Source organism: Periplaneta americana, chromosome 5 (assembly GCF_040183065.1).
Source record: "Periplaneta americana isolate PAMFEO1 chromosome 5, P.americana_PAMFEO1_priV1, whole genome shotgun sequence".
NCBI lineage: Eukaryota > Metazoa > Arthropoda > Insecta > Blattodea > Blattidae > Periplaneta > Periplaneta americana.
In genome coordinates this window covers 1,111,106-1,132,871 of record NC_091121.1, presented here as the reverse complement: position 1 = coordinate 1,132,871, position 21,766 = coordinate 1,111,106, and the positions used below count along the sequence as shown (strand labels likewise).

The 21,766-nt window shown below is 35.4% G+C and overlaps 1 protein-coding gene and 1 long non-coding RNA gene across 5 annotated transcripts in view; one reads left to right on the top strand and one right to left on the bottom strand.

The window, feature by feature from the left end:
- The window catches only part of LOC138699406 (muscle M-line assembly protein unc-89-like), a 32,430-nt gene extending 18,412 nt beyond the window's left edge, over nt 1-14,018 (top strand). For 2 of the 3 annotated variants that reach the window (XM_069825268.1, XM_069825266.1), the window contains 3 exons: nt 615-10,025; nt 11,190-11,305; nt 11,994-14,018. In XM_069825268.1, the coding sequence (XP_069681369.1) occupies nt 615-1,730 (1,116 nt within the window). In that variant the 3' untranslated portion in view covers nt 1,731-10,025; nt 11,190-11,305; nt 11,994-14,018. The remainder of the gene's footprint in view (nt 1-614; nt 10,026-11,189; nt 11,306-11,993) is intronic. The other variant, XM_069825267.1, reaches the window with a different exon arrangement.
- LOC138699407 (uncharacterized) lies at nt 13,844-21,408 on the bottom strand. 2 transcript variants are annotated; one of them, XR_011332001.1, is made up of 3 exons: nt 17,807-18,503; nt 17,585-17,692; nt 13,844-16,155 (listed from the first exon to the last, which is right to left on the bottom strand). It is a non-coding gene; the product is annotated as an uncharacterized lncRNA (long non-coding RNA). The 2 variants fall into 2 exon arrangements; XR_011332000.1 differs by having other exon boundaries at nt 17,585-21,408.
- Between the last annotated feature and the right edge of the window lie 358 nt (nt 21,409-21,766).

Genomic DNA, 21,766 nt, shown 5'->3' with positions numbered 1-21,766 from the left:
CGGTTTACAGACTCCCTTTATTATTTTTTAACTTGTTTTATATGATAGTATGTTTGTTCTTTCTGTGCAAAACAATGTTTACTGCAAATTTTTACATATTATTTTCCCTTTTAATTCCCTTGAATGAATGCATATGAATAGTAAATGTAGACGACCTCGAAGATTGCTGGCCTTTCATAAAAAATAAGAAAGTGCAGAAAAATGGTGTCAAATTTTCGTATCTTGCAATGTTAAATCCCTCAATTTTGGGTGCACTTTTCTGAGAAATGATAAAAGATACAAATGTAGAAAAAATAGGGCATATGTAACATACTTTTATGTATACAACCAGCAAAGTAAATTGCGCAAGGACAAAGCTTGGTCCCCGATAATACACTTTTCACAATAAAGAAAATGATCGTGTAAATTATTATCCACATTCTGGTCCATGTTCATTATTATGAACTTCTTTCATTCAAAATAGGCCCTGCATGTGCCAGTATTACTACATTAATCACTCTGTATACCGATATTGATTTATTATAGCCTAATTTATTCATTTTAAATTCCATCACTTCTATTTGTTATACCTGTATCATATCAGGATTATGTCATAAAATGTGTTGAATTTTCAGGTATTTGTGGCAGATGAAATGAAAGAGCTAGAAGTCTGCATCAAATACATACCAATCGAAATAGAAAAGTGGGTATCTGCTGCACGTCGCCCGTGTGGAAGACAATATGTGAAGTCAAATGCTCAGCAGAGAAAATTTAAGGAAAAAAACCAACAGAAAGTACAACCACGGAAAGTATCTGATAAATCACAAGAAAACTCAAGCACTAAAACCAGCCCAACAAAAAGTTTAGATTCGTTTGTTCACGAAATAGAGAAAAATCTTGATGATACTTCATTCAATCATATGAAAACAATAAAAAATCTGAGCCCGTCTTCCTCACTCCCTGCAAAATTAGGAGATAAACTAACAACAAATACTAATAAGAAAGTCGACAACAAAACTATAACGCATTCATCAACTGTGGTTACGAAAAGAACATTTATGCCAACAAAAGTAAATAAACACATTGATACACCTCCAACAGAAACAACGAACAAAGCAGACAGTACGAATAAAGAAGCAATTTCGCCACTTGTAACGAAAATGAATAACTCCATCGGTGATCATGCTTTGCTAAATGAAAGAAAAACAGAAACAAATGAACGTAAAATCAAACCAGAAACAGGCACCAAAAGCAACAGTCTTCCTTCCGTAGCCCATAACCAACCAGACATTAGAAATAAAGTTTACAGAAAAGAATATGACAAAATCAGAATTTCCAAGGTAAAAAACACAGAAAAGGTTAACTCTACACTATTAGCGGAAAATGTCAGAGTTGGCCATTCACAGAATACAAAGATAAAGTGCTATCAAGAGAAAGACGTTGCAAAGAGAAAATCAAGAGGAAGTAATGACAGTGAGCTTTTAACTATATACAGAAAAACAATTGAAAATAAGGGAAGACACCTTCCATTTTCAATTACGATAAGAACTGCAGGTGCAAGCAGTGATGTTTTGTCCCTTGTTCAACATCAAAAAAGTTCTGAAGACGAGGCTAATACAAATATACAAATTAGAAAAATGAGATCTATTGAGAATAAAGCTAAAGCAAACAAACCAAAAGACACTAAGACAAACCTGTTTCTTCCACCAATAGAAAAAAACAGCAAAAAAACAAAAATCGGTAAAAAATAAAATGTAACATCCTTCCAGTTACCAGCACTGTTTATGACTAATAAAGGTCATGAAAGCCAGACGATGTACTGCACTAGAGTAAAATGTCACACGTTAAATAGTTATACGACTTTAAAAATGATATCTTACTTTCCATAAATCTACTCTACTATTAATAAAATGCATTATAATAAATTGCAATATACAAATTTTATCTCTGTCTTATGGATATCCAAACCATATTACGAAACTGTTCGATTATTGCAACAAACTACTGAGTTGTAATTAATTAGACCAAATTATCATCATTATCATCACCATCATCATCATCACCACCACCATCACTATCACTAATATAGCCAGGCAACATGCATTTCAAATTGCGCAAAAACCAAATGCTTTTACAGGTCAGACTGGAGTTAGGATAAAGTCATGTAGAACAATGACGTCATGGTGCGAACTCGAGAACGGAAGCGCTTAGTTTTGAATGTTGCTGGCTATAGCCTAAATATATTTTTTGCCGATATGTCTTTAACAAACATGTACAGTTTTATAAAGTATCTGTGCCACAAAACTTTTTTCTAAGACTGTACTGTATTATATGATACGAGCGTTTGTTATCTCATTAAAAAAAACACGTGGAAGTCACCGATCGTTTTGCCATTTTAGCATTGTTCGTGGTACATCACATGGAGGTTGATCTTTGCACCACCGTGATGACGATGACAACGACGGCGAATAATGGCGGAATAATGAAATGCGAGCAAAAGAACTATCTTCGAAAAACTGTCCTATTTCCTTTTATCTATCAAACTTTGACACTATCTCTCTTGTCTATAAAACCGACGTTGTAAGTACAGCCAATTTTAACCGGTGTGCCGCGCGATAATGAAAAAATTATAAAATAACAAAATTCTGCAGAGCCTCAGCACGAAACAAAACAAGTAGTCTACTATGGAGAATACTGTACTCTATTTATTAATTTATCGATTGACTTTATTCCATGAATTACATGAACTATTTACTTATTTGGAATGGAATGATATTAAATTTTCGTGAGAGGGGCACCATGACCCAGCACTGCGGTCTTCTACGAGTATCTCTCTCTGTCACTGCGCATCATCACTATTCCAAGTTGGAGTTATAACGCACTGCCCATGCTCAGTATTCCAAGTTCGAGTTGTGACGTACTGCGCATGGCCAGTATTCCAAGTTCGAGTAGTTACGTACTGCGCATGCTCAGTATTCCTAGTTCGAGTTATAACGCACTGCGCATGTTCAGTATTCCAAGTTCGAGTTGTAACGTACTGCGCATGGCCAGTATTCCAAGTTCGATTTATAATGCACTGCGCATGCTCAATATTCCAAATTCGAGTTATAACGTACTGCGCATGGTCAGTATTCCACGTTCGAGTTATAACGCACTGCACATCCTGAGTATACCATGTTCGAGTTGTAACGTATTGCGCATACTCAGAATTCCAAGTTCTATTATAATGCACTGCGCATGCTCAGTTTCCAAATTCGAGTTATAACGAACTGCGCAAGCTCGGTATTCCATGTTCAAGTTTTAACACAATGCGCATGCTCAGCATTCCGAGTTTCTGTTATGACACACTGCGAATCCTCTGTGTTCCCAGTTCGAATATCTCTCTCACTGCTCATTATCATTATTCCAAGTTCGAGTTATAACGCACTGCGCATTCGCAGTACACCAAAATTCGACTGCGCATCCCCAGTATTCCCAGTTCGAATTATTAAGCACTGCACATGGACATTATTCCAAGATCGAGTTATAACGCACTGCGCATGCTCAGTATTCCAAGTTCTAGTTTTCACACAATGCGCATGCTCAGCATTCGGAGTTTCTGTTACTACAAACTGCTCATGCTCAGTGTTCCCAGTTCGTGTCTCACTGCGCATCCTCAGTATTCCAAGATCGAGTTATAACGAACTGCGCATGCTCACTATTCCTACATCGAGTTATAACACACTGTGCATGTTCAGTATTCCAAGATCGCGTTATAACACTCTGGCAATGATCAGTATTTCAAATTCGTGTTATAACACACTGCGCATTCTCAGTGTTCTGAGTTTGAGTTATAACGCACTGCGCATGGTCAGTATTCCAAGTTCGAGTTATAACGCACTCCGCATGGTCCGTTTTCCATTTCGAGTTATAATGCATTGCGCATGCTCAGTACTCCAAGTTCGAGTTATAATGCTCTGCGCATGCTCATTATTCCACGTTCGAGTTATAACGCACTGCGGATGCTCGGTAATCCAAGGTCGAGTTATAATACTCTGCGCATGCTCAGTATTTAAAATTCGAGTTATAACACACTGCGCATGCTCAGCATTCCAAGTTTGAGTTATAACGCACTGTGAATGGTCAGTATTCCAAGGTCGAGTTATAACGCACTCCATATGGTCCGTTTTCCATTTCGAGTTATAATGCATTGCGCATGCTCAGTATACCAAGTTTGAGTTTTGATGCTCTGCGCATGCTCATTATTCCTCGTTCGAGTTATAACGTACTGAGGATGCTCTGTATTACGAGATCGAGTTATAATACTCCGCGCATGCTCAGTACTTAAAATTCAAGTTATAACAAACTGCGCATGCTCAGTATTCCAAGTTTGAGTTATAACGCACTGTGCATGGTCAGTATTCCAAGTTCGAGTTATAATGCACTGCGCATCCTCAGTATTCCGAGTTCGAATTATAAAGCACTGCGCATGATCATTCTTCCAAGATCGAGTTATAACGCAATGCGCATGCTCAATATTCGGTGTTTCTGTTATTACAAACTGCGCATGCCCAGTGTTCCCAAATCGTGTCTCACTGCGCATGCTCGGTATTCCAAGTTCGTGTTATAACGCACTGCGCATGCTCAGTATTCCAAGTTCGTGTTATAACAATCTGCGCATGCTCATTATTCCAATTGCGAGTTATAACGCACTGGGCATGCTCAGTATTACAAGTTCCAGTTTTGTACAATGCCCATGCTCAGCATTCCGAATTTCTCTTATGATACATTGCACATGCTCAGTGTTCCCAGTTCGAGTCCCCTCTCTCTCTCTCTCTCTCTCTCTCTCTCTCTCTCTCTCTCTCCTCTCTCTCTCTCTCTCACACACACACACACACACACACACACTGAGTATTATCACTATTCCAAGTTCGAGTTATAACTCACTGCGCATTCGCAGTATACCAAAGTTCGAATTATAACGCACTGCCCTTCCTCAGTATTCCGAGTTCGAATTATAAAGCACTGCGCATGGTCATTATTCCAAGATCGAGTTATAACGCACTGCGCATGCTCAGTATTCCAAGTTCTAGTTTTCACACAGTGCGCATGCTCAGCATTCGGAATTTCTGTTATTAAAAAACTACGCATGCTCAGTGTTCCCAGTCCGTGTATCACTGCGCATGCTCTGTATTCCAAGTTCGAGTCATAACGTACTGCGCACCCTCAGTATTCCAAGTTCGTGTTATAACGCACTGCGCATTCGCAGTATGCCAAAGTTCGAATTATAACGCACTGCGCATCCTCAATTTTCCGAGTTCGAATTATAACGCACTGCGGATCCTCAGTATTCCGAGTTCGAATTGTAAAGAACTGCGCATGCTCATTATTCGAAGATCGAGTTATAACGCACTGCACATGCTTAGTGTTCTGAGTTCGAGTTAAAACGAAATGCGCATGTTCAGTATTCCGAGTGCGAGTTATAAAGCACTGCGCATTCTCAGTATTCCAAGTTCGAGTTTTAACGGACTGCGCATGCTCACTATTCCAAGTTCGAGTTATAACGCCCTGCGCATGCTCAATATTCCAAGTTCGAGTTTTAACGCACTGCGCATGCTCACTATTCCAAGTTCGAGTTATATCGCACTACGCATGCTCATAATTTATGTTAGAGTTATAACCACAATGCGCAGGCTCACCAAGTTCCAGTTTTCAGAGAATGCGTGTGCTTAGGATTCAGAGCAGTGCTACTCATGATTAGGTTTTTCTCCGGAGCGGTTGTTTGTGCGCTTTCAATCGGAGACCTCCGGTTACCTCCGATTGATGCCGCGCAGGTTGTATATGTGCTGTGGCGCAGACATACATTTTCCGCTGAGCATTTAATCGGATCAGATAGTGGTTGGAGTCCGCTGACGTCCGCGTATCTTTTAAAATAAGTGTGTATTATTTTGTTGTTTATTTTCTCTTTTTTATTTACCTCTCTCTCTCTCTCTCTCTCTCCGGCTCTTCTTTTTTTCTTGTTTTGCTTGAAGTACTGTGTTAGCTGACAGATTTTTTTTTTCTAGTTTTGAAATTTATAGTATATGTGGAAAGGTGTATTAGTTTTATGTCACTGATCAAATTAATAACATTAAAATTAACTGAAAACTAACGCAGAAGTAAAGCTTTTCAGTAGCTAATCTAAACATTTATATTTTCCTGGAAACACTCGTTTATTCACAAACAGTTTTTGTCAATTATTATTCCAATCGGTTTAGTTTAACGTAAAATATATTAAGGGAGTTTCAGAATAGAACAAAAGAAACGTGTGGTATCAATGGGTTAAAGTTTACTGTCCAAAATAATTTATTAAGATTCTTCACCAGACAGGATTGTGATCATTGTGTTAAAGGGTGTCAGTATTTGAACTGCCTCTTCTAAAACGCGTCACTCTTCCTCTGTAATAAAAAATATAAGCGGATATCAACTTCAGGATAATTGTAATTATATTATTACCACAAGTTTCTTTAGTTTCAGAATGAAACTCAATATTTTAATCTAATAATTCAAGTTGCCTTTTAAATATTCCATATGTTATGTATGATTTTTATTGCCTCGAAAGTTACGTTTTATAGAAGTTTCAAGACTTTTTTTTCTAGACTATGGGCCTTTGGAACAATATCACTAAAGCAATTTAAAAAATCGTATCAAACGTTTTGCGTAATTTTAAAACTACGAAAACGATGATATCACTAATTAACCGTCAATGTGTATCTGAATGGTAATAATTTATTTTTGACAGCAAGTACGAGTACCACAACCGCGGCTCTTAATGTTAGCCTAAACACTTACATACCTACATTTTAAAATTTAGACCTACTCATAGAATCTATCTAACCTGGTCCACGCCATAGAGACTTCCAAATACGGATCTGTTAGCGTCCTAGGAGCGTTTGGCTTTTCTGGCAACACAACCACCAACTCATATTTCATTTCACGTAAGCGGCTCATCACTGAAGTTTGGAGTTTCATCTCGTAATAATATGCTGGACCAATCTTAGAGGGTCCTTTTTTGCTGAAATTCTTGTGCTTTTCAGTTTTTCATTCGCATTGTTACTCTGTCTGCACACAAAACCACGAAATTATTTATTAGAACATTTATATATAAATCAAAGTAAACACGTTTTTAAAAGAGTTCAAAAGTGTTTTGAACAGTTAAATTTACTTACTTACTTACCTACCTACCTACCTACTTACTTACTTACTTACTTACTTACTTACTTTCTTCAAGTTCGCGATTGTGGATCGCTTCAAATGGTGTAACAAATTCGAAGTACCCTTAGAGTAAATTCGCCTACAAAGTTCACAGCGTGTGATTTTATTATTATCTTCAACTAAATTAAAGAATTTCCATGCGACGGATATACGATTTGGTGCCATTCTATTCCACTCACAACTACCCTCAGTCCGTACGCGCCGGTCGTCCTTGAGCTCTACGTCCTACAACTTCGCTTCGCTCCGAACCACCGCATCCCTACGTATGTTCCCTGTTCCACCTACGAGGGAACATACGGAGATCACCGGTGGAGAGCTTTATTCGTAATCTCCGATTCCTCCGCGGTAGTAGTCACTCCGATGAGCAGCACTAATTCAGAGTTTCTGTTATGACACACTGCACATGCTCAGTTTTCCCAGTTCGATTCTCTGTCTCTCTCTCTCTCTCTGCGCATGCTCAGTATTCCAAGTTCTAGTTTTCACACAATGCACATGGTCAGCATTCGGAATTTTCTGTTATTACAAACTGCGCATACTCAGTGTTCCCAATTGGTGTCTCACTGTGCATGCTCAGTATTCCAAGTTCGAGTCATAACGCACTGCGCATCCTCAGTATTCTGAATGGCCTAATGATACCACTGTTGTAATGGAAACAATTCAGCAGCTAAGCCCAATTCCGGATGCCAGTAAGAAGCGAGAAGTTAAGGTAAGCGTTCACTACATCGTAACGCACTCATCGGACGAATCGCACGGATCGTAAAAAGACTATCTTTGCTGTAATTGTTATGTAACCGCGTTCACTACATCGTATCGGACGCATCGGCTCACGGCAAATTCGTCCACGTTTCTCGGATGGGCAACTTTTCCGATGCGTGTGATCATGGCCTTCTTTAATAAATCAATTTTAATTGGTCAACTGTTACTATTATGTTGTGCCATGTTCAGTGTCGCGCCAAAATGGCAGACGGAAAACTTACTTAGCGTGTAGAAAATTGCGAAGAATTATATAATTTGAGGCGTACCCATTACAGTAATCAAGTCGTTTCTTGCAAATATATTATGTAACCAATATTTCTTTCGTTTCTTCCTCTTCAATTAAGACGCATGAAGCAATTACAAATTCTTATTCGCTAACAGACGTAATTAATAGACCTAACCTCAACTCCTCTGTTTTCAGTAATGTCAATATCGTACGATGTCATGTTTTAAACAGCTGATAGGGGAATCAGATGAGGTGGAGCCGTTACAGTGAACGCACTGCGCTTAAAATATCCGTTGCGTGCGATTCGTACGAGGAGTGCGATACGATGTAGTGAACGCTTACCTTTAGTCGACGCCGAAAATCTGAAAATAATGAGGTTTTGACATCCTGTCCTTACAAGACATATCTAAAAGAAGAAAATAATGAAAAATTGAAGAGAGAAGTCAAGAGCCTAGTGCGTTCGAAACGTCCCCTATTAGGAAAATTCTTCCCAAAAAGCTCAAGAAAGACAACTAAGAAAAATGACGAAAAGGGGGAAACTACATGCAGTTTTGGAGGGAATGTCACGACGAAGATTGGATCCAACGTTCATGTCAAAAGTGGGCTCACGAAGCCTGTGCCAGCATTCCTGAGACATCCGACACATATGAATGTGACTTTTGTCAAAAGTAATATGTGACCGGTACTGCCTGCCAATTTTCTGATTGTATCGATTTTATGGACATTTAATTTGTTTATGTTTTGTATTAATATTAACTTCTGAATTTTTTTGTAATTACCATTGAGTTCAATAATATATTATGTATTTACATTATAGCAAAAGAGTGTGTCAAAAAGTCGATTTTTTTTTATTTATAACCCAAAAACCTTAAGCGGTCGGTACTGCAAGACTTCCCCCTAATATGATTGCAGTATTATCACAATTACTTCAGTGTTTTTTTAGCATAAGGGGAGAGGATGGTATTTTTTTAAACTTTCTTCCTATTTGGTGTAAATTGTTAATTTTTGTATGTAGAGAGCTCATAGCTGTGGCAACTCAACCAAATAAAAATATTTTGAAAAAAAAAAAATTATTTGGGGACCCAAATTTGAAAAAAATATACCCAATGCAGGATTGTAATAAAACCGATATATCTAAACCGTTTTTAAAGATAGATTCAAACAGTTTTTGCAATGTATTTGCAAAAGTATGTTCTACAAACTATCTGTAACAGAATTTTGATATTAGTCCCTACGTTTGTAAATAAACAATTAGGGCCCTATTCATAGACATCGCGCTAGCCCATGCTACGAGCGTTCTAAACTAGCCCCGGTTATAGCCAGGTTACTTTTACAGGATTCAGAGACGCCGATTAATCAGTGGCTACATTAGTCGGCGTATTAGCTTTGGAAACTGTTACACGATGCTGAAAATGCTACTGCGCATGTGCAGACTGGCAATTGTCATGCTCAGACGCAAGCGATTCCGAATCGTTTCTGTTTATTTGTGAGGTTATTGGCGATATTAAACTACAATAAACTATTTGTTTTTTCTTCTGTGGTAAAAAAAAAAGCAAGAAATATACATGGCAGCGTACGGGAATTCGACTACACAAGAAGAAATGTCGAAAATGTAAGTAGAAATGTTATAATATTATACGTAATATTTTTAGGTTAGGCCTTGACGTAACTATTATGAAATATTGGACTTCAAAGAGTGAATTATTCTAATTCAGTATATATTTATTTACATTTAGTTGAAGAAATAACTAAAAACAACTGGTGGAGGATGTCCTGCTCCCGAAATTGATGACGTAGGCCTACTAAACGATATGGAATGTTAACATATGAGGTATGTGTTTTTGGTTCTTAGGACATGTTTTTGTAAGTAAGATAGGCCTATTACTTCATGGTAAATGTTTAATGTGGCTCTGGTATGATTATGTCACCTAAGGCTACTCTGAATAGGTACTTGGTAGCCTAATTAATATAACGTAAATAATATATCTTGTAGGAATATAGCTGATAATGCTAGTAAAATGTAATTCACAACAATCGTGAAAATGCAAGCTACGCCTATACTCAACTACCATAAATGCAGTTTGGATAATATGGCTTTGTAAATACCTATAGGGGATTGGGCCACAAACATCTGATGTCAACCCACACAATTATCAATCATACCTTAACGTGGGCCTAATATCTTGTGTACAAGAATTATCAAAACTGAGACCTTATTTTAAAGGGCAGTAGGAACGCCTAGAGATTTCAGAGATATCCTTTTCTCTACTTTGTCAAAAGAAATAGCATTATTTGAGGTTAGAATTACCTACATAAGCATAAGAAATTTGTAGAATCCATATTGATGGTCAGCTATAAAATTTCATTATCTTGTGTGTTTATAGAACGCTAGTAAGTGATTTATAAAATATATATCAAACTCATATTTATTACAGCACTGAAAAGACAAAACCTCATACACCTATGTAATCTGTAGTTGTGGTGATGTAAACATAGATTACCTCTTATTGTGTTACAATAGAAAGCCCTAAGAATAATGACAGGAGTGCAAGAAATATTTTCCACCTTAGGCTTTCTTTGAGTAGCCTACATGATGTTTCATGTCAGAAATCAAAACATCCATAATATAATATTATGATTTATTAAACACACTGTGTATATAATACAAGACAAATTAGATTTCCATTTAACCTCTATTATTCTCAGCTGTTGTAAAACGTTCACTGTTTATGTATTATCTTAAAGCTTTGATGGGTCAAGAGGAAAAATTTAGAAAAGAATTAACAAAATTGCTTTATATTCATTTTTGCAAAATGATGCATAGTTTAATTATGTTTTAAATACTTACTATGTATTAATGAACATATTTTGGCTATTTGCTTAATTTACTTGTTCCACATCTCATAGCTGTAATGATGATGTAAGATCTATATAATACAATAAGTATTATGTTTACGTTTTCATTTAATATTAATAACTTACATGCTTATTTCAGGATGTCATTATTGCACCATCATCATCATCATCAATCCCACGTATGTCTGCAATAAATCCTGTCTCCACAATCCCAGGTGAATGGGCGTTAACAGTCTCTACAGTAATCAACAACAGGTAAGTTTAAGATCTCATTCATACCTAAGAATATTGCTAGGCCTATTTATGATTACAATATTATCAATCAATCAATCAATCAATCAATCAATCAATCAATCTTCTTAATGTATCCAGCAGAGCTGTGTCTTCTGCAACTGGTACTGATGATTTTAATTTACTTTTTTTGTGGTTTATAATAATCATACAGTGTACTGTATATTATTTCAAGGCAGTCCATTGGGTCAGAATGGGACTTTACAACTGTGTACATGATGAAAAATTATGGCTATTTTTCTTTAATGAAGGACAGTTTAGTTAGTATTAAGACATAAATATTAAATGCAACAATAATATTACAATGTATCACTAATATGAAACGGTTAAACAAGGGAACATTAATTTGAATACTAGAAATTGAGTGATACATTGTATGACAGTTATTCCAACCCAACCAACAAATTAATGTATAAGTGCTTCATATCAATTAAAATTTATGATCTGCAATATGAAGTGGGATGCATTTGAATCATAGTACATTTTGCAGAAAATTAAATTTTCTTGCATGTTTGGATCAAATGGATAATTTCAAACAATTGATAAATTTTCAAACTTAGACAATTAAAAAAATTCACAGTTTTGATAAGAAGTAGTGTCTTTTGTGTACAGTAGTATGCAAATGATTAACATTTTTTTCGTCTTTCCATAGGACTCTGCTGCAAGATCATCGAGAATGACAGAGTATGAAGAAGTGTTCCTCCTAAGCATGAAGCCCAAAAATTAAACGTGATGAGAAGTTCTATGAATTGCAGAAAACAAAATTGTTATTAGAAATAAAATATTATTAAATGCAAAGTTAAAAATTATCTGGGACAAATGAAAGAACTAGTAATGTAACTTAGTAGTAGTGGTAATGGTGGTGGTGATGGTAATAGTAGCACTAGTAGTGAAATTTTCTTGAGTTCTTGTCTACTTCATTTCCTTGTGAGCTTCCCAGCAGTTTATAGGAACTTGAAATTCTTCTGTCCCAATCATTTTCTGGAGTTTGGTGTAGAGTAGTAAGTATTCCTCGTTCATTATTATATTTGTGTTGTTGCATGCTACACAGTGTTATGAATGTAACAAGTTTATTTGATGGAGATATGCTGCTGGACAGTTGTGGCCAGTTTCTAAGCTGAATGGGGCAACTGCATCAGATTGAGGACTATTAGTATTACTGTATATTGGGCTCTAGTAGTGTTTTCAACTTTTTATTTTCACATTGTTGTTTAGTGAATTCTATACATATGTATGTGTTCCTTTTTCTTATTTTAATGTCGGTTAAAAGTTTTGCTGATTTATAAGACAGATTACCGGTACTTATTTATTTTTTTTGTTTTTGCTGGATTCATCATTCATCGAACCTGTAGTTCCTGAGTTAGAACATATTCCCTGATGGAGGTTTAAGTACCTACCTAAAGCAATTTAGTTACACTTATGTCTATAACTATGCAATTAAGGTGTTATTAGTAGAGAAATTTAATTCAGAGTCTTTAATTTAGGCTTGGAAGTCTCTAATGAATTGATTCATGAATTGAAAAAAGCAAAATTATTATTAGAAATGGAAATGTTAAGAAAACACAATTAGAAAGAAAAGAATAGGGGGAGGGCTTAATGAAAAGCTGGAAATGTTGTTTTCTAATGCCAGGCATTTGACAATAAAGTCATTTGACCTCTTGCACTCCAATATTTTTCAAAGTTATTGTCATGGTCAGCTACTGAGGCACAGATTTGAGGTGTTCCGAATCCATTTCTTGGTTTGAGTTGCACAATGGACAAAAACTGGAAATGTAGTACTTTAGTGTAATGTTCTCTCTTTTATTACATTGCTGAAACTCATGTTTACAATATCATGCTCTTTCAACTACATTCCTTAATAAATAATATTTTATTTTGTGTTAGAAAAAAATACTTATATTCACCACTTCTTTAAATGAATTTATTTTTTATCAGACAGTCTATCAAAGGTAGAGATGTGATTTTGCATCATATTGTAGGTATGACATGCATACATACACAACAAATTTCATCACAAAATGTTGGATAGTTTTTTAGTTATGAGAGAAATGCTTCATCACTGCACAGTGAACTGTCAACATTTTGAATTTAGAAAAAAATATATATACATAAATATTTTTTTCATATAGTAGAAGGACAGTGTTTTACACGTACTAATTTTCATAATTGTACAAGATACAGTAATGGTGGAAAAAATGTTGAATATTTGCAAAATTTTACTGCTGTAAGCTGTACCTAACCCCTTCAGGTAAATTGAATAAATGTAGCCTGTATGTTAGAGTAAATATCTGGTCGCGGGATTCTTTCCAATGCAGGGCTAAATCTGCAATGCTTCACTCATTTCTTGTAATCATTTTACTGGTGACGTGTCTGTATTTTTGCATGAAACTCATTCAGAAGTTACTAATTTGCATCACTTACAACCTGAAATGAATATGGAACTTAGGAATGAGGAGAAAAATTAAGGTCTATATTTATTTTCTTAATACTCTCACTCTATGCTAAGCGATTTTTTTTTTTTTTTTGTAATGGCGTTTGCTTATTCTTGTATTATGTTGATATGCTTTGTTTGGCTTTTCTCCCTTTGTCCTTAGAATGTACAATAGTTTGTAACTTAGAAATAAGTGAATATGCAAAATATGAATAAAATTATTGTATGAAGCGAAGTTTAAACCTACATACGAGTTTTAATTTAATTTACAGAACCCCTGAGTTTCCATTATACTACCCCTTTCTTTGATATTATAAACTTATTAATTTGTCCTACAGAATAATATCTGTAATAGTGACAATTAATAAGTCTATAATATTCTCATAGCTGCAGTTCATATTTCTGTACAGCTTACTGTGCACTAAACTGCGGATTCCTGGCCAACAAGTCACTCAACTGAGTGCGCTCCTAGTATAATGGCAGTTGACATTGGACATAAACGTCAACATATATGCCTAACTTGGAGTCAGGCCACAAAGGGAAACATTGAAGGAGGAGGTTTCCATCTGGTGCTGTGGATTGAATTCAGCGTAGCTCAGTAGTCAGAGCGCTTGGTATGTAGAATCAAGGACCCGGGTTCGACCCCCGGTGCCGGAGCGAATTTTTCTCCTCAAATATTAACCTTTCTTTGATATTTATTTGTGAAAGTTCTCCAAGACTTAAGAATGTGCTATCTATGGTGCCAGTACCTAAAATCAAATATTTTTATATTGAACTTGTTCTACGTCATGGAAAGGTATATTATCATAAAATCCTATTAAAAAATAATCGCATTCTGCCATCTGTTTCAGTGACGTGTGAGCATTAGCACTGGACGCACTATTTATACTTGGAGTAATTTATGTGAGAGTTTTTTTTTTATTAGACAGTAGCTCTGTAATTAAATCAGTCATTTCTAAAAGGACTTTATCCAATCTTTTTGCTAAAATCAATTTAGAACGCTATCATATTCTCACTTGAATACGCCTTTCTGATAATGGGGATTATTCCATGTATTTTATTCAGATCTATGCAGGCTTCACAATATTCACAGCACTTCTCAGAGGGCCCTAATCCTGCAGTAAGGCGATTTTTATGGAGATGAGATTTTGAAATAAAGCCCTTTCAGAAATTACTGATTCAAATATAAGTTTATTAGCAACATTCCACGTTACACATACTTCAACTTTTTGTTTTACTTCGAATTGACGAAGATGTTAATATATGGACTATAATGATTTTCAGTGACTTCTATAAATAAGGAAGCATAGAAAGTAATTTGTCACACGGTACAGTATGTATATTAACCTTCTGTATACCAACCTCTAAATGTAGGCCTACACCAATCTGGTTACATGTATACTCCAGAATATGCTTGCAAATGAGTACAGGTTTACAAAATGCCCTATGAAAAATTGGTACTATTGCTCTTTTATCGAGGAAACGTTTATATTATAAAGAAATTATCATTAACAGTTCTCTTTTTTCTTTCTAAATAATTTATTTACAATTTATGCACACCTTTACTGTGTAGTGTCTGAATGGTCATTGCACTCACATGGCATTCTGTACTACACTTCCCATCCCTATTTCTCGGACATATCTTGCATCTCCCAACTTGTGCAGATGGCTAAGGCTGAAGAGAACTATCTTTGTAAATTGTAATTCTCTGGAGTCCATTTTTTTAACATTTCAGAAATGAACTGCACAAACTAAGCTGGGGATACTCGCTCAGTGATACAAACAGGTACTGGACTGCTGCAATAATAATAATAATAATAATTAGAATATTAAAAATTGAGGTGTATATTGCAGGTATAGCAACCCAAGAAACGAATGTATAAGTGATTCATAAGAAATAAAATTGACATAAAATACAAAGTGCACACCAGTGATTTGTGCAGTCAGTTCACATAATTTAGAGTATCTTATATTTTCTTAGATGTTAGAATGAAATAATTTCCAACAAAATGATAATCTTTCAAACTTAAACAATAAAAAAAAAACATATAATATAAGAAAGTAATAGTGTGATTGGTGTACACAGTTACATTACGTGGTATACAAAAGTTTAACATTCTCCCTTACTTTTCATTGGATTCTGTCCATGATCATTTAGAATAATAACACAGTATTTAATTTTTTTTTTATTTAATTTATTGTGTTCCATAGAAGCTTTAAGATATGGAACAAGTCAAGAGTTACACAAATTCTTGGCAAGATGAGGTGAGGCCGAGGATTCGCCACATATTACCTAACATTTGCCTTAATGTTGGGGAAAACCTCTGAAAAATCCATCCAGGTAATCAGTCCAAGCAGGAATCTAATCCAAGCCCGAGAGCAGCTGCAAATAGGTATAAAAACAATTAAAATGGTATAAAAAGATAGCAAGCAGATCAATTAAATTTTCATGCATAGGCAATTGAATTAAGACAATACCTAGCAAGCAGATTAATTCAATTTAAAGGCATAAACAATTAGTTGAACTACACAATAATTTAGGTATATAGCAAGCAGATTAATTCAATTTACAAGTTTAGACATTTTATCAAACAAATATAGAATTCATCAGTTAAGCTTATACAAAAGTACACAATACATTGCAAGTAGAGTAATTCACTTTACAAGCATTAACAAATATTTGTGTACACCATAACCACTATCCCCCAACAAAATGAAGCGTCCAAATTCATGCTGTTCAAATCGCTTCTTAATTCTAATCTCATTGAAAATGCGAGAGTCATGGGCACTTCCTCTTCAACGTGCCACTATATCCAGAATTTGGAAACTTGCATCACTTATAACCTTAAATGAATAAGGTAATATATGTGTTAACTAGCAATTTCATAAAGGACATTTCTATAAAAAATTAAAACTGTTAAAAAAACTGTCATGTGGGTACACAAATGAAAGCTACGAATGCGATTTGTCACTCATATAAGTGAAATGTATCCCTTTTTTTGTGCAATTTGGTAAAAAATTTCAAGTTTTTTTAACTAAGCAACAGTTTTTATTCTTTGAGTTTTTTCATTCTGATATTTAGAGCTGCTAACAGCTGACCTTGTAGTAATTCTCCAGGAAAGCTACATTGAAGGAGGAACAATAGATATTTGCTTCACTGACTTACGTGACATATATACAGTAGGCCAAATAAACATGTGGTTTTAGTCAGCAGCCACAAATACTTTCAACATAAAAATTGTTTAATAGTTACTTGGGTACTGTTACTTACATACTGTAATGCACTGTTGTAGCTCCCACACTCCAATTTATTACCAATATAACACCATTTCTCTAATAATTCTCCCTCGACTTCTCGCATGTTATATTAGTAATTAGTTAGAAGGAGGGGGGCGGGGGCAACAACATTGAGGCGATTTTTTATTGTGTCTTCTTCAGTGTAGCTTTTCTGGAGAATTACAAATTACAGATCCTTTTTCTTGTACCATTTAACTGAAATAATGTAATATAATGCATTACTATCTAAAATGTAAATAAAGTTATTAAAAGCTAAACTAGCACTGAGGTGGTTCTCTTCGTACTCTGCTTATACACCTTGCATATACGAATCTGTGATAGATTAGGTTAGATTATTTTTGGCTTTTATAATGGCTTGCATATATGACCAACTGCATCTCTATAAAAAATATCTCACAAATTCAACGATTTTCACTATCGAAATCATCGGAACTACCTCAGCGCTAGTTTCACCAAAATTTCAGCCCAGGTCTACATAACCTCTTACGGGTTGTAATTTCATTTACAGTACGTACCTGAACGTTTAATAGAGAATACCATCCTTTTCGGTTGATATATATTTGTGACAGTTCTCCTCCTACATTTGTTATGGGTATGTGCGTGCCATCTATGGCGCCAATAACCTAAAAATGATGAAATATCACAATAGGCCTACTGTACCAATATGGTACCGGTACAGTACAAATTTCTCTAAGAAAGCATTCACATACAATATTCAAATCATGAAATATAATTACCTGAAGAGAATCTTGCGATGTCGTCAAACTTTCTCGCAGTGTTATTCGTTTTTCTTCCCTAGGAAAACGTACGTAACGAAGCGCAAGTCCAGTGATTGCTACTGACACATTCGTTATTATACATCTTACAGAGGCCTGACTAATGTTGTGTACTTCATATTTTCTAAATATGTCCAATCTCGGTAGGTACGTCTTCCTCCTACATATCACATCACGAATTCGACGTACATAACCCACATTCACTGCATCATAACAGCCATCTTGCTAAGCTAGTCGGCCTCTAAACTACCCTACCGGCGGGGGCTAAAATTTAGCCAGCCAAACCCCTCTTAGTACACGTATTATCGCTAACACTAGTTTATGAATACGAAAAACGTTAGTTCGCTGATCATCCACCGGAAGTAGCTATTTAACCCGCTCTAAGAATGTCTATGAATAGGGCCCTTAAAATTTAGTAACAATTTTCTGATTTCCTTTCTTGCAAACAAACGGACGTATTTTTAAAATGAAATCAATTAACAAAATTCTGTTACAGAGAAAAGTTTCCTAATAGTCTAAAGAATGTGTGTTCTAAATTTCTTGCATGTATCTTTAATAGTTCAGAAATTATATCCATTTTGTCTGGCAATGTAGCAAAAAAAAATGAAGTTACTGGAAACCGATGAAAGCGGGCGTGTGATTTAAAAATCCATAGCGCAGGAAGTTTAAAAATGACGTCTCAACATCCGATACGGGCACAAATACCCACAAAATGTTATGCAATGCATTGCACACATATCAAAGGGTATTTTAAAGAAAAAACATTTTTTTGAAAATTTAATTTACCGGAAACAACAATGAAAGTGGGCGAGTGATTTAAAAATCCATAATGCAGGAAGTTTAAAAATGACGATCCACACATATCACAGGGTATTTTAAAGATTTTTTTTTTTTTGAAAATTTAGTCATTTTTCATCAAAAATACCATCCTCTCCCCTTAAGAACATGCAGTTTTGAATGCTATATAGGATGATTTTGAAAATTTGAATTAAAAACATGGTTTTAATAATTAGTTTACAGCACATTAAAACATTATTCACGAAATGGATTTCACTATGGATCGTTCTGGATAATAAACATCCCAGCTAATCGAGAGTTTATTGCAGGCGTAAAATGCTGGCGTAAACTTGGAGACTCCTAGAAGTACTGAATATAATATAAGTTAACATAGCTTGCTGTCGAGGGTACGTATGTTTTCATTAATTTTTTTTTCCTTCCAAAATGAAACTAGCCAGCAATTCCTTACTTGAAGTTGTTACTTTGTTTAATAGCTAGCACTTTCGTGGCGCAATTTAATTAGTTAAATTTTTAAGGTTTAAAGCATATATTCAGGATATTTCGGGACCTGAATGAAGACAAAAGGTTTTCCCTGGTTTTCTCATATAGGAACACAACAAAATTTTTACATTTCGAGTTGTTTAATGTACTAATACGTGCTAATACAGTACGTAAATCCTCAATCTTTATATACAGGAAAACAAATGTACACGCAAAGCGCATCCCTCGAAGTACACGCGCGCTATCTGTTGGTGCTAGTTTAACAAGAGGCTCGGGGCAGGATCATCGACCGTGTCAGATGGCAAAGAGCAGGTTGTGAGATTGATAACTGCGCATGCGCAACCATCTCATGCACTGCTAGTGGCAACGAGTTAGAAAGAGAGAGATATAGAGTGGCCATTGCGCCGCCATGTTTGAAGAAAACTGAACGACCGTCCGCCATTAACTTAAGCGCCCAAAACAAAGTGGGCGTTGCGATAAGTTAAATTGCAATCGCCAGCTGTCAAAATTTCGTTTGCATAAATCAGTTAAACTGAAGTGGAAAAACCTAGTATTTCGTCAAATATGTGCTAGTAACTTAATCTAAAATAAAGACCTTATATACGCTGAATTCAAAACACTTGAGCTATTCGTAGAAGGAATAACCTAAGCAAAATTGTCATTTACGTATGACAAGAAGCCTAGCAAATATACTGAAGAAAATATTAATATTCTTAGGTTCTTTTAAATGCGACCCGCAAGATTGCCTATAAAATGAACGAGTATGATTCGGTTGATTTTATTAAATTGTTTTCCCAGTCTCTACACGTTGCAAAACTATTTATTATGTCATAAGATATAGAATGAAAGTAGGCCCTAACTCTAACTGTAGCAAACACCCTTTACCCCCAAGCTTGTAATTTGAGTAAAACTAAAGTCGACCGTGAGCATATTTGTCTATGCAAATTATGTGGAAGTGTGGCACTTCCGTTTTCAAAAAAATCATTAGAACACATCACTCAAACTTTCGGACGTTTTAGAACACATTGAAAAAATCGTCCGGAAATACGAGTACAAACGGCGATTCTACATTTGAATTTACCCAAGTAAGGTTAAATTCAACAGTGTTCATAAATGATATATTAAGTATACAGAGAAATAATTTATTACAGTTGTATGAACACTTTTTAATTATTAAAATTAATATAATTAGTTAAAAGCCAGTCTCCTTTAAGGCACGATACGCGGTCGAACATCAGATCCAGCGTTGTGGTATTGCCACTGAAGATGGAGGAGCATTCCTCCGAAACATGTCTGGCTTTTAACTGATTATATTAATTTTAATAATTAAAGTGTTCATACAACTGTAATAAATTATTTCTCTGTATACTTAATATAGGCGATTCTACAGTTATCCGCGCGACACGTAAACATCAGATACCTTGTTAAAAAGGTAGTCTACATCCTGAAGCAACAGTAACTAGAACAAATCGTGGGTAGATATCAAACATATGTAAACATAACAACATTAACCTGTATTTGAAAATCATAAGCTACAAAATTAAATTGTATTCGGTAGAATCACAAGAAGAAAGAGAACATTAATAGCTAATGTTGAGAAGTCATCATGTTCATAGCTGAGAACATCAATATTGCTTCCACTTTCATCTTGGAACACGTGAACTTTGATTCACAGAACTTTTTCGCTAGGCCAAGAGTTGAGCAAGGGTAAACTGTGGTCCTCCAACCGACTACCTGTACAGCAGGTACCCACTAAGCCTACCCGCGGTCCTCGTGAACTCTTGCTTCAGAGTTCGAGCTCGAAGCAATGAACTCTAGCCCAACCGAGCCCCTACAGCCCAGGCTGCGCAGAAGTTTAGAGTAGGGACAAATTGAAGCTTGCATCCGCCGCCATGCTTTGGGAGAAGCACCGGCTAGCAGACGGCTGCACTATACAATGCTGAATGTTTAATATATATGTTTGGTGTCTCTTATAAATCAATCTGAATGGATAAATGAACAAATATCTTATTAACATTTAAAGCGACCACGTTAAAGACATAATCAAGCTTAGAAACCGTTAGTTTGACAATAAACGAAAGAAAACTGTAACAATTTGATACCGTAACTAAAGATGTTGTATAGTTATTTGACAACATATAGAGAGAACAGAAATACAAATGCATATTGTAATAGTTCAGATGAAAAGAAAATTATTAGTACTATTAACTATTATTAACAAAACACTGCCTGTGTAAGACGTTACATTAGGCCTACATTGTAAACACGTTTGCTTTGATGTGGACGAGAAATGAACAATTATTATTTATTCGCTTCCATATCACATAATATAGGCTTACACCTGTAAAATAATAAATAAATGAAAGCGCACTAATATGCATTGATGTGGTGGTTATCTACTGTTCCCTACTATACTCTGTCAGGGATCGTACACCTGTAAAATAGAAACATGTACAGTACCTAATGTTTTAGTTAGAAATATAAGTAGGTCTACCGTGCAATAGCTTATTATCACAGCTGTAGTATGAAATAAACGCCACATGCATGAATTAGTCAATTAGTCATATAATAGAACTCAGGCCTAATGTACAGAACATCTTGACTATTGATTTATTATTATTATTATTATTATTATTATTATTA